General features: G+C 37.2%; 1 protein-coding gene across 4 annotated transcripts in view; it reads left to right on the top strand.

Annotated features, from left to right (window-relative positions):
• LOC113236057 (transmembrane protein 47) overlaps positions 1 to 6,015 on the top strand; it is a 29,320-nt gene extending 23,305 nt beyond the window's left edge. For 3 of the 4 annotated variants that reach the window (XM_026472054.1, XM_026472051.1, XM_026472052.1), the window contains exons 7-8: positions 2,018 to 2,148; positions 4,497 to 6,015. In XM_026472054.1, the coding sequence (XP_026327839.1) occupies positions 2,018 to 2,148; positions 4,497 to 4,529 (164 nt within the window). In that variant the 3' untranslated portion in view covers positions 4,530 to 6,015. The remainder of the gene's footprint in view (positions 1 to 2,017; positions 2,149 to 4,496) is intronic. The other variant, XM_026472053.1, reaches the window with a different exon arrangement.
• Positions 6,016 to 12,095: the final 6,080 nt, after the last annotated feature.

The following is a 12,095-nucleotide window of genomic DNA, read 5'->3' as shown; positions in this document are numbered from 1 at the left end:
TCGTCATTTCACATAATTTGTGTCACTTAAATTTTAAATTTCCCACTCCTCTGTACAATCACTTAAAAACAAACATCTGTTTGATGGCGGTCTGTTTCTCGCTTTTGTTACCATATTTCCTGCTTTTGAGAATAAACGTTCTAAAGAAGGTACAAACTTATTTAAAGAGGCAAATGGTGGCATACAATATACAGCTAAGTAATTTGTGATAAAGGTTCCCATTAAAAAAGAACCGCTAGGTGGCTTGCGTTATTACATGACGTGTCCTAAGTAGGAATTATTCGAAACGATACGATACTTGTCAAAAAGTACTAATATCTGAAAAGTATCGAGTACAAAAGTATCGGTATCGGAGGGAAAGGACTCGATACCAAAAAGTATCGATACTTTTTCCGTGTCCCTACTAATTTGAAGGCGCCTTTAGGCTACTCAGTACTCGATATTGGAAATTTAAATTATATGAACTTCGGGTAATTTTCACAGTTCGTGACAATCCGTATAGACAATGGAATGCCGATTTGACGAATTTGGTAATAATCAAAAGGCTGTGTTTACAATTTAACGGTTATACGCAATCAATTAAGTCATAAGTTGTTAAAACTATTTTAATTCAATTCTGTGGTCTACATTCTTAGAATGGCTTCTTAAAATGGCTGACGAATCACCGTTGGATCTTGGAAAGGTGGTGCTGGTTTTGATTTCAAAGTGTCTGTTGTTCGATCTAAATTTAAATATTTATTAAATATTTAAATTTAGATCTTATCATATCGATGGCATAGATCAGAGGTTCCCAAACTTTTTGGCTTCCGGCCCACTTAGGTAAGATAAAAAAATTTCAACGCCCACCACCACAAAAAAAAATTAGAACACGTATTTTTTATATTAACTTAACACATAAAATCACAAGGAAAAACAATTATATGTAGTGTAGTTTATATAGATAATTCAATTTTTTAAAATGCGGTAGCACCCCTTGGACAGCATCAACGCCGCCCAATTCGAGGCCCCTACCGCCCCTCTAGGATCTTCAGCGTCCGTTGGGGGGCGACCACTTTGGGAAACTATGGCACAGACTGTAATACTTGCCATCGTGGTGAAAGGACTTGCCAATCGGCTTAAGATACTCGCCGATTGTTGCCCAGGGTGCGCCAAACGTACTGGAAAGGAATGGTACGTCGTGCGGGGAGACTCCTTTCGTGCTCTCCAAATATAGATTTCTAATAGATTCATTTATTTACAACACAAACTACCCTACCTGAAAACTTATTAACGATTATTAAACATTTCACAATACTGTAAACATGCAAATAACCCTAAATGTTTTAACTCCCCAGTTTTAAATAGTGGTAAATTAACAACACACAAACCGCTAAAACTAAGTTTCCCGAACTGGTCTTTATGGATCCGTGGGGTCTATAGGTCGATCTAAGGGGCTCGTGGTAAAAAGTATTTTGAGCATGCGCGAAGAATTGCTGGGGGTTCGCAAAAAAAAACAAAGTTTTAGTTAAATGAAATTTGAAATGTGATGTTACCCTGACCTGACCACGCGGCGCGGATGAAAATGATCATGCATACTTTTAGTATTTTTAGTAAGTTTTATTATATCATTCATTTACTTGAGAGTTCATGATTAAGTTTTTGTAATGGTTAGGGGTCCATGATCTAAATATGTTTGGGAACAACTGCGCTAAGATGACGAAGGATTTTCAGCAGTGAGGAAACTAACTCGGGGAGGAACAAACTCTGTATTATTAATCTCCTTTGCCAAAATTTCAGGTATATCACACAGTTGATATAGGTTAGCTACAGCAGTGACACTTCTGCATCAAGAATGTAAAAAGCAAATATAGTTCATATGGGGCGTACGATAACTCGCGCTTTAATACTTTTAAGTAAGAATGGACCAGAATATGTCACTGTGCAAAAAAAATGATTCTTACTGTGAAACTTTTGATTTAATTGAATGTGTATGCCTGTGTGTAATTACGATTATTTTAATTTTATGTATGTTTGACAGGCAATAGATCGGTATGGGAATTCGGATGGGCGTACGGCGTGGGGTGGGGAGCAGCGATCTTCTTGTTCGGTGCTGTTGTGCTTCTGCTCTGTGATAAGGAGAGCGAGGAGCTGTACTACAAGGAGCGTAAGGTATGTAATGCAATAAAATAAAAAAAATAAAAAATAAATAAAAATAAAAATCGTTTATTTCGGGCGACAACGACTCATATCAAAATAAATTACAGTGAAATTGAAATATATACAGTTAATGTAAAATAATATAATTCGAGTTAAAAAGTCAATAAAAAGTAATAATAATAAAATAAAATAAAATAAAATAAAATAAAATAAAGTGAAACAAAGTTGAAATAAAATTAAATAAAAGCCAAAATTCCAATTCAAATGACAAAAAAAATGACATAACTGTAATCTGTGGATGTCTACGTCGATTGCCTCCTTAAGAGCTCTCATGCCAAAAAAGTTTTGACGTTGTCTTCGCCCAAATTTGTGAAACAAATATATGTCTGAAGTTCGCGTGACATGCGACAGGAGATGTTGAATTTTGCGCATTAAAAGTACCAAATTCGTTTTAGCGGAATAGCTCTAAAACTAAAGGGATTAAAAAAACATCCGTAGTGACAGTTGTCGATCATGCATAAATACAATTAATTATCTAATTTTTGTCCTAATAACCTGTAGCATTTCGAGGATAAATCGAAAAAATGTGAAAAATTAGATGTCATATCGTGATTTTTATCTATCGAGGAAACTTTATTGTTTTATGTTTCTGATTAATGTCTATGCTTGAATATATTGTGTAGTTACTCATACAATATTTTATTTTTGACTTTAAAGTGGATATACCCCTCTAAAATCAAATCGAAGATTAGGAATTTTTCCTCTGCTCCCTCTTAACCGGCACCATAGTGGGCATGCTTATCTCACCAATGCCGAATAAAGGGGGAATCTAAACTGCCAGCGATCATAGCTAGGTCGATATTGAGGTTGGCCCGCACTCTGCGCCGCACCAGTGATGTGCACCTTTTGCGCATAGTTGTGTGCCTGAGGCGCTGCAGGAGCGGGGTAGCCCCAATAACGCACTAAACGCATGTTGAATGGAGCATACTGTATATCACTCTTTGCGAATAGTTGGCCCACAGTGCGCAGGTATACAGTGAGGTGCAGTATGCACGAAAGAATGACCTTCACCCCCTACTGAACTCCGCGCAAACCTGCGAGGCAACATATTCGCTCTCCTAGACAATGCCGTCCGCTTACGTTCCATATCAACATTATCTCCAAGGCCGATCGTTACTATGTGCCCCAAGTGTTTGAAATGGTCTACCTGTTTAGAGGCACACCATTAAGATATATGGTTGGTATATTTTGTGGACACTTAGCACCGCCGACTCCGAATACCAATACCGCATATAGATAGTTATGTCTAGTATCACTGGACATAATTGGAAATAAATGACGACCAGGCACATAATTAATTGATTTAATAATGTTTGATGGTTGATTCAAAACTTCTATTGTAACCAAACAGTAATCAGTGGTAAGTGGTCATAGGCAACATTTATGAACGGTAAATACAGTTTTAAGTTTTACTGTATTGCAAATTTTCTAACCGTCTCTAAAAAGTAAATAATCGTCTAACAAGTTGATGTTATTTTTGGTCCTGCTCATCTAAAATCAAATGTACAGTAATTTTATTTTTATGGTATCGATGGCATACATAATATGTTTGGTATCGTGGTGAAAGGGTTTGCAGATATAGATATAGTTTGCAGTATAGGGTTGCCAGATGCTGACTTATCATTTTCGGGACAATTCTACTGGGGTAAGGGAGACGGGCTGTCTACTACTAGAACTAATTTGTCAGATGGCCATCTAATTTCACCGTTATAACATGGTCGTAACATTGTTTTCTGCCATCTTTTGGGAGTTTTTGATACTCATTGAGTACCTACAAAAATTTTACGTCATTCGCAATCAATATTTCGACATTCCTTCCCACAACTACAGCGCAGCGTCTGGGGATTTTTGTTTTTGGAGTTGCAGGAAGATGAAATTTAAAATTATTTTTGTAATAATTGTCGCGGAGATTCCATAGACATGGTCGAAGTTGTACCTCTTGAATAACCCTATCGGTTTCAATTGACGCAGCCATGGTGACGACAGTATCTGACAACCGCTCCGCGCGAAAGACCGCCGTGCACTGAATGAGTACGTAAAAACCAGTGCGCGTCCGCACGCGGACACTTTCCTATAGCTTTCATCGACCGCGTCGCACTGAATGTGCTGTAAAGGCATAATACATTTTATCATCCGCGACAGACGTCGGCGTATGTCATCCGCGTCGCATTGTGAAGGCCCTAAATGTTTGGAATCCGGGACAGTAAAGTTTAATCACTGGACAAGACGAAGAACAATCCCGGATTTCCCGGCCATCTGGCAAGCCTAACTCATATGGTAAGAACGTGGTGCGTTTGCAGGTGGTGACGGCGGAGAGCAGCGGCCGCCCCTAGGGCCGCGGGCGCCTGCCCGACCTGGTGCCGTGAGCGCCCGCCGCTCCTGGCGCCACCCCCGCGCGCCGCAGCCCCCGCCGCCCCCCGCGGCACCTGGATCTGATGCGCTGCGCCACTCCCGCGCCCACGCCCTGCTAACGCCCTCGCCTGCACTGCCCGGCCACTGGCTCTCCATGGCGAAGCTGTTTCGGGGAGTTCGGCTCTAGTTCGGTGTAGCCGGGCACTGTAGCTAGGCGGCGGCGGCGGTCGTAGGCTCCATGTTTAGTCTGCGGCTCGGTGTGGCCGGGATTTATTCTACTCGCGTCATAGTTTCTTTCGCGAGTTTGGGATACTCGTTTCGGTTAAATTTGCTGATGGAATCGAGTATATCAAATTGTTAGTGTATATTATAATTTCTATTGAGTTCGTACACTCGTTTCGACCTAGCGCTGGTTGTATTTCGTTATTTCCGCTTGTGTATTTGTCGGAACCTCGATGCGTACGTGAAGTTTGCATACAGGCAGTCTCCGTACATCAGATTGATAAGGCGGGATGTACATTTCAATTGGAGATGAAAAAGTAGCTTTCATTTTAAAAGTAAATCGATCGCTAAAGAGCAAGGGGCCGCCTTAATTGGGGCGATATTCTGGTTTTTACATGTTAGGTTACTTTAAGTTCGTCTGGCGTCCGCGGCGGCACGAATTCACCCGCGTTCGTACTGACGCACCTCGAGTGTAATCCGTTCCAAAGAGCGCTCTATTTATTCGCTTTATTTATTGGTTTAGTGGTAATCGTTGCGTTGTTGTTCTTCAATGGCGCGTGTGGTCGCGCAATGCGCAAGCGCAGCGGCTGCGGCGGCGGCGGCGGCGGGCAGGCGGCTCGCCGGCACGGGCAGGCGACCCTCCCCACTGCTAAGATCGCTCAACTAATCTGTATCACTTACGACCTGCGTTTTATAACACGAACTCGTATTTTAAGTGTTAGTGCACAATTAACGTAGAGACTGGACTGAGTGAGTGGACTTGGCGGACACGACGTCCGCGTGAATCGTCGCTCCCGACTTTAATCGATTTCGAGATTACGGGCTATGAATACATACTGAGATATTTAATGGAATTTAAATGTACGTCTTTATTAAAGTTACCTTATAGAATGGTTAACTTGCTACTGTGTAAATCTATTTTATTATTAAATATTTATACGTAATTCAAACTATCTAGTGTATCGATCTGTTTTAAAACGTTGATTAATTTCGACCTTCTCGGTGATAATTGCCATGAATCTCATTCCATTTTATTTCGTGCGACCTCAAAGTAAGACAAACTTTTTTGGAATTGAAGAGGAATAATTTATTTTAATAATAAACTCATATTTTCTTAATGTTTATCTAAAACTATATTAAACTTATTATCTGGTGTACTGTACTGAATACTATAATTTAGCAGTAACACAAATGTAAATGTCAAATGAATATAATCATTAATGTTGCAGTTTAACGGTGCTCGCAGATGTCGGACAATCGTAGGCCGATTTTTTTTTTTTGGAAATGTATAAAAAATATTAACCCCCCACACTAGCAATTTACACGACCAATAATAAAAGTCAATCTAAATCGGCGCGGTGCTCAACCGATTCGATTGTCGGTGGAAAATGAACCGATTGATAAAAATAAAAGTCGGATTTATATTTGTGTGACGTGTCGTGTCGTGACGCGTCAAAACGGTATCGGTTTCTTACATTTAACATGGTTAGATTTATATTAGTGTGTCGCAAGCTGACGTGACGGCTTGTGCTGTGTGTATGAAATGATATGAGACAAATGTAAAACCGGCTTTATGCGTAACACACACGGTCTGTGCGTTGAATCTTTCAGAAAGGAAGTCATCGACAATCGATCCGATAAATCGAACTACTAAGTCTGACTTGTGCGAGCAATACTTATAAGATGATTGTTAGGTATATACGGAATTCATGTTCTCAGTTAATCTGACGCAATGAATTTGTTTAGTCTAAATGTGTATGTATAGAGACCATTCCCACGTAACTTTAAAATTTGGTTATGACGGCTTTAATATTTTATACTTGTTTGATTTTGTGATATCTCTTGTCAATTTAGGCAGTTTATAACACCTGCCAGCTTGCTGCTATTTTATTAACATGTTAAATTAGAATTTCCCATCACTATGTTTAAGTACAATCCTAATTTTAGCTTGTAAGATTTGTACGATTTAGTATTCTTATCACTCATTAGTTAATTACTGATTTTTATTCTATATTTACGGTGTTCCTACACTGAAGTTATGTAACATTTGATAAAGTGTTCCATAACAATGTGTCACAGAATTTAAATAAACGTCACGCCGTAACTACTAATAAAGTTACGATAAACCCAGTGATATTTCGTGGAAACGTAGTAGAAAAGACTCACCACACCTGTTAAAGTTGGCGACGAAAAGAAATGCTACTGGCAGTTGCTAAGCTATTATGTGTTAGTTGTATGTAAAATTTCTGGTTATGTTATAAATAAAATAACATGAAATTAGGGCCAGACTTGATTAATTTCCTAGTGTAATAAAGCTCACACGGAGTCAAATTTGCTGTCTATTCTTCTCATATTACCCAAAAAAATTAAAACTCCAAAGTGACACCCACTCTCATTTCACTATTTTTATTGAACAGTGTTGCTATTTTGAATAATAAATCCGGTGCAACAGATATTATACATACTGAAATAAATAATCAATTAAGTTCTACATAAAAATCATATAAACTCTGCTCTTGGACCCAGTGACCCTGAAAGGATGGCCACGACACTAAAGTATAAATTTCATTAGAGATGTAATGGATCAGAGAATAGTAGCATTAGTAAAACCGGCGTGCCAACAGCTTCAGACACATACACATACGCATTATACGATAAAGGCATCGGAATTGTATAATGTTACAGAATCTTATCGTGTTGTGTAACTTCAGTGTAGACTATTATTATTTATTAATTTTAAGTTAAGACACCAGCTATATGGTATTATATCACACTGCCATGTAAACAGTCACATATTTTAATCAAATATGGACATGTATTTTATTGTATTTACTGTTAAGATGGACTTTTGGTACCCTACACGTTTGCTAGAAAGAGTTAGTCATAGTAGGCACCCACGCCGGAATCTTAATCTGGTCGTTGCCTTGACTTGTTGAACCAAGCATTCAATCGTGAGATAACGTGGGGTCCCTCAGCGCACGCTCTTGTACGGGACTCGGCTATAACATAAGAACTTGAAAGAAAGACAACTAACAAAGGCTACATTGTACTTTTAAATATAATTATAAGTCGTAAAACAGTAATTAAAAACAACTACAGCTGAAAGTGATTATCACTAGCTACAGGTTTCTTTCTATTGGTTATAATATAAAGCCCTGAAAATCGTAAAATCTACATCTCCTTTATGGTGTACGGGTTCGTATGTACAGTTACTGGTTGGACTCCATATGTGTACATTGTTAGAATAACCTCCCTATTTATTGACGGGTGACATAGTTAATTAATTTAATTCACACCGTACTTGGGTAATATTGTGATGTACTAGTCAATTGGTAACATTTATTTAATCCCACTTTATTCTGTATTTACAAAATCAAAATAAGATAAATTTTAGAACGAAATTTTTTCTTGGTGCTTCAGACTCGCGAAGTAAAATTTATGACGTTCACAATTCTACAACTTCCTATACGAAATATTTAAGTATTGATTGTTGTATCATTTTGGTATAGGAAATGAAAATTGTTGAATTCGTTAGTAAAAAGAGATTAAAGTTTTCTATCATTTAAAAAGTTGTCAATACAATGGCGTTTGGTAGTGGAATGCAAAACTTTAAAAAGGTTCTTTGGTATCACAATCAGTAAATAAGCAAAAATATAAATACATTTTTTCTTGCGTCTCTTTCAACAAAACTGGTTTTATTGTCTTATCTTGTTCGGCTCTCCCAAGCGGCCCGCCTAGCTTTTATGTACGGCCCGAAACACTAGAAGGTGCTTTTTAAAACTATGGATTTTTAATATTAAATCTTAGTTCCCATCCTTCCCGGCTCAAGCGTCTTCTGTTCGTTCCTTGACATTGTTTGATATATTTACTATTTATATATTTGTTTGTGAACGTACTCCACTAGTTATCTAGGTCAGCTGGTCTAGATAATATTTACTATTCCGTAAAAATTAATTAGTATTCCAAATATTCTTTATTCCTATATAAGCAATATGTCAAAAGCCATTTTGTCAATTGTAATTTGAAAGGTCTTTGTAGCAAGTTAATTTTAATTCGTAAATTATTTAAAATCCTTATTATGCACACGTTGAAGCAGTTGTAAATTGCTTTACGGCTATAATTATAATTTTATTGGACAATATTGCTACATATACAGCTACTAATATTTATGTTTGTGATACTAAATAATGATGTTAAAGGTTTGCAGTCAAGAACCAACAGCCTGTACATATATGTATAATACATACTAATGAGTATGTTTTTTTATTGTAAATAGGTTTCATGATTATTGAATCTCTATCGATCTTATTTCACATCACTTTTGCCCGAGTACACACATGAATGTCCATTTCTTAGCCAAATTATGAGTCATATCAATGAGATTGAATAAAATAAACTACTTAGTGGAACTGTGTTTCATTCTAAAACCCTTTATCGGGACTTCCTCGTGATCATACTGGAAACTATGACTACACATATAACAGAACTTTACATTTTGCCTCAATAAAAAAATTAACAGGTTCACAGTCCACATAAATATTTGTGTGAAAATAGTGTTGGTTTTGTTTACTTACGCTCCATTACCTACAATATATCCAATTCCAATTATTTGGTTATTTTTGAAAATTTACGCCTATAAAAGACTACACAATTCACAAGTTTAAAAAAACCAGGACTTTATGTGCAAGTCCAATTTCTTTTCTGTAACCTTGTGTAACGTACAAACTAGGTGCGAGCCGAGCCTTTCGGACTTTGGTTCCACTAGTGCGTGCATTAGGATTTGTAAGTATTGATGTCCAGTCCAGATGGTGGAACCAACAATCTTAGTTTTAACGATACAAGCTTAACCAAAAAAAGCTAAAAAACAGATTGCACGTCTACCGAAGAATTCTTGAGCAGTCTCGAATTTCACATTATGTCGTGACGACAGATAGTGTCGTGGCTGGTATATTTAAATAAAGTTGTTCACACACAGAACAACACGATGAATTCTCGTGTTGTTCATACATAGACAACACGATGAACTCTTGTTCACGACTTTATGACGTTACGACGACAGACTGCCGTGACAATGGGTTTCTAGCTCTTGAAAAGAGTCTGACGATAAATACGCGTGCTTTATTCCAGCGCGACCATGGTCGACTTTTGGAAATTTGTGTTCGTCAGGAAGGCTGGATCAAATGAGGTATCAAAAAGTGGCGAGCCATGCTAACGTCAGAATGGCTGGCCACTTTGTTTCTTTAATATTTCCGTTAGCGCAAAGGCAGAAAATATGTCAATAAAGCTACTAAATAGTAGAAAATAGGTAGTAAATAATGAGCAGTTTGACTTGTATATCTAGTTTTTTTCTAGACATCCTGGTGACCGTCAGGATGGCTGGTCGCCTGGCACTGAGTGTATATTCAAGAATTGCTACCTATTTGCTACCTTTTGTAAATAATTGCTACCTATGATATGTTCTGAGAAATTAAAAAAAAAATTTGACCAGCCTTCTGACGTCAGGATGGCTGGTCGCCTCTTTGTTCAGCATGAAGGGAGTAGATTTTCCAGAAATATGTATTACCAATAATTGCTACCTATTTGCTACCTTCACGAATTAAAGGTATACCTTTAATTCGTGAAGGTTAGGCTTCATATCTACATTAATTTAAAAAATATAACCGATTGAAAATTTTGCGAAAAAGTGCCTGACTAAACTAAAAAAGCAAAAGTTTTTAGTTCTTTATTGCCATAATATAAAGGGCAGGCGTACAACAATTACTTCGAGGCGAACTAGTCTGGTGAGATTGCATATGTATAAAACCGAGAGGTAACCATCTTAACGCAATATTAACAAAGAATTTAGTTGTAATTATATAGTTGTTACAAAAATTATATAATTTTAATTTTTTAGCACAAGTATGAACAAAATCTTTATCGTAGTTTGTTACAGTGCACTTACACAGGGCTATTTTATTCGAAGGCCAGTTATATATAATTTTTGTGTTAGCCTTATTTTTTCTTATCCTTATTATTCTTTGCAAATTCCATTGCACGTTATTTTATTATTCTTAGAAATAGAATACTTTTTAAATATCCAACTGTGTGCAATGGGATGAACTTCCCAAATCTTTTCGCGCAAAAGATGGGCGTACTGATGCTTAGGCAAACGATGTTTCATTCTAAATACAGTCTCAGGTCCATGATTTAACTTTATACGTTTACCTAACGGTTGCATTCGTTCCCACTGATAGGTGGGAACGAATTATAAAATATATAAAATTATAAATTACTGTTTAACTGACTGCTACTTCGTCCTTGTATTCCTTTTTTGATTGATTATCATTAGACAGAATTTTGTTTTGATCTTCATAACGAACAGCAGGATTATCAGGGCCACTGAAGAAAAAGTCGAAATTTTTCTTTACAGAAAGATATATTGCTTGTGTGGAAATTTTATGTGATAAAAGGGTACTAATTTCACTACTACAATACTTTCACTACAGTGGATCGCTAGGCGGCGGTAAATCAGATTTACTGGAAAAATACTTTTTTTGCAGTAATGCATTTTTTTTGCTCATCGAGTGGCATAACAAACTTCCTCCCTCTTTTCAAACACTACTTAAACCAGAAACATAAATATTAAACTCAATATTAGCAACAGCAAAACCTTTGAATCCTCAGATAAATTAAAGTAAAACAATTTGATCCACTTATGACAAATGACACACATATTGCGTTATGATGGTTACCTACCATCTCGATTTTATACATCAGCAACCTCACCAGATTAGGTCGCCTCGAAGTAGTTGTTAAACGCCTATAATGTTTATGGCAATAAAGAACTAAAAAAGTTTTGCTTTTTTAGATTAGTCAGGCACTTTTTCGTAAAATTTTCAATCGGTTATATTTTTTTAACTAATGTAGATATGAAGTGTATACCTTTAATTCATGAAGGTAGCAATTATTGATAATACATACTGCTGGAAAATCTGCTCCCTTCATGCTGAACAAAGAGGCGACCAGCCATCCTGACGTCAGAATGGCTGGTCAAATTTTTTTTAATTTCTCAGAATATATCATAGGTAGCAATTATTTAGAAAAGGTAGCAAATAGGTAGCAATTCTTGAATATACACTCAGTGATAGACGCCACAGGCGACCAGCCATCCTGACGGTCACGCCATCCTGACGGTCACGCCATCCTGACGGTCACGCCATCCTGACCCACACTGGAAATTTAATTAGCCAGAAATAAGTCGCTATTTAGTCGGTTCTAGTCGCAAAAAATTAGATTTAGTCGGTCCGCCGTTCAAAAGTTGTAAGGGTGTTTTACTGTCTAGTATA

The sequence above is a fragment of the Hyposmocoma kahamanoa genome, unplaced genomic scaffold, assembly GCF_003589595.1.
Source record: "Hyposmocoma kahamanoa isolate Upper Pololo Valley unplaced genomic scaffold, ASM358959v1 88, whole genome shotgun sequence".
Taxonomy (NCBI): Eukaryota; Metazoa; Arthropoda; class Insecta; order Lepidoptera; family Cosmopterigidae; genus Hyposmocoma; species Hyposmocoma kahamanoa.
The sequence above is the reverse complement of the archived record's forward strand: the minus strand, read 5'-3'. Positions and strand labels throughout refer to the sequence as shown.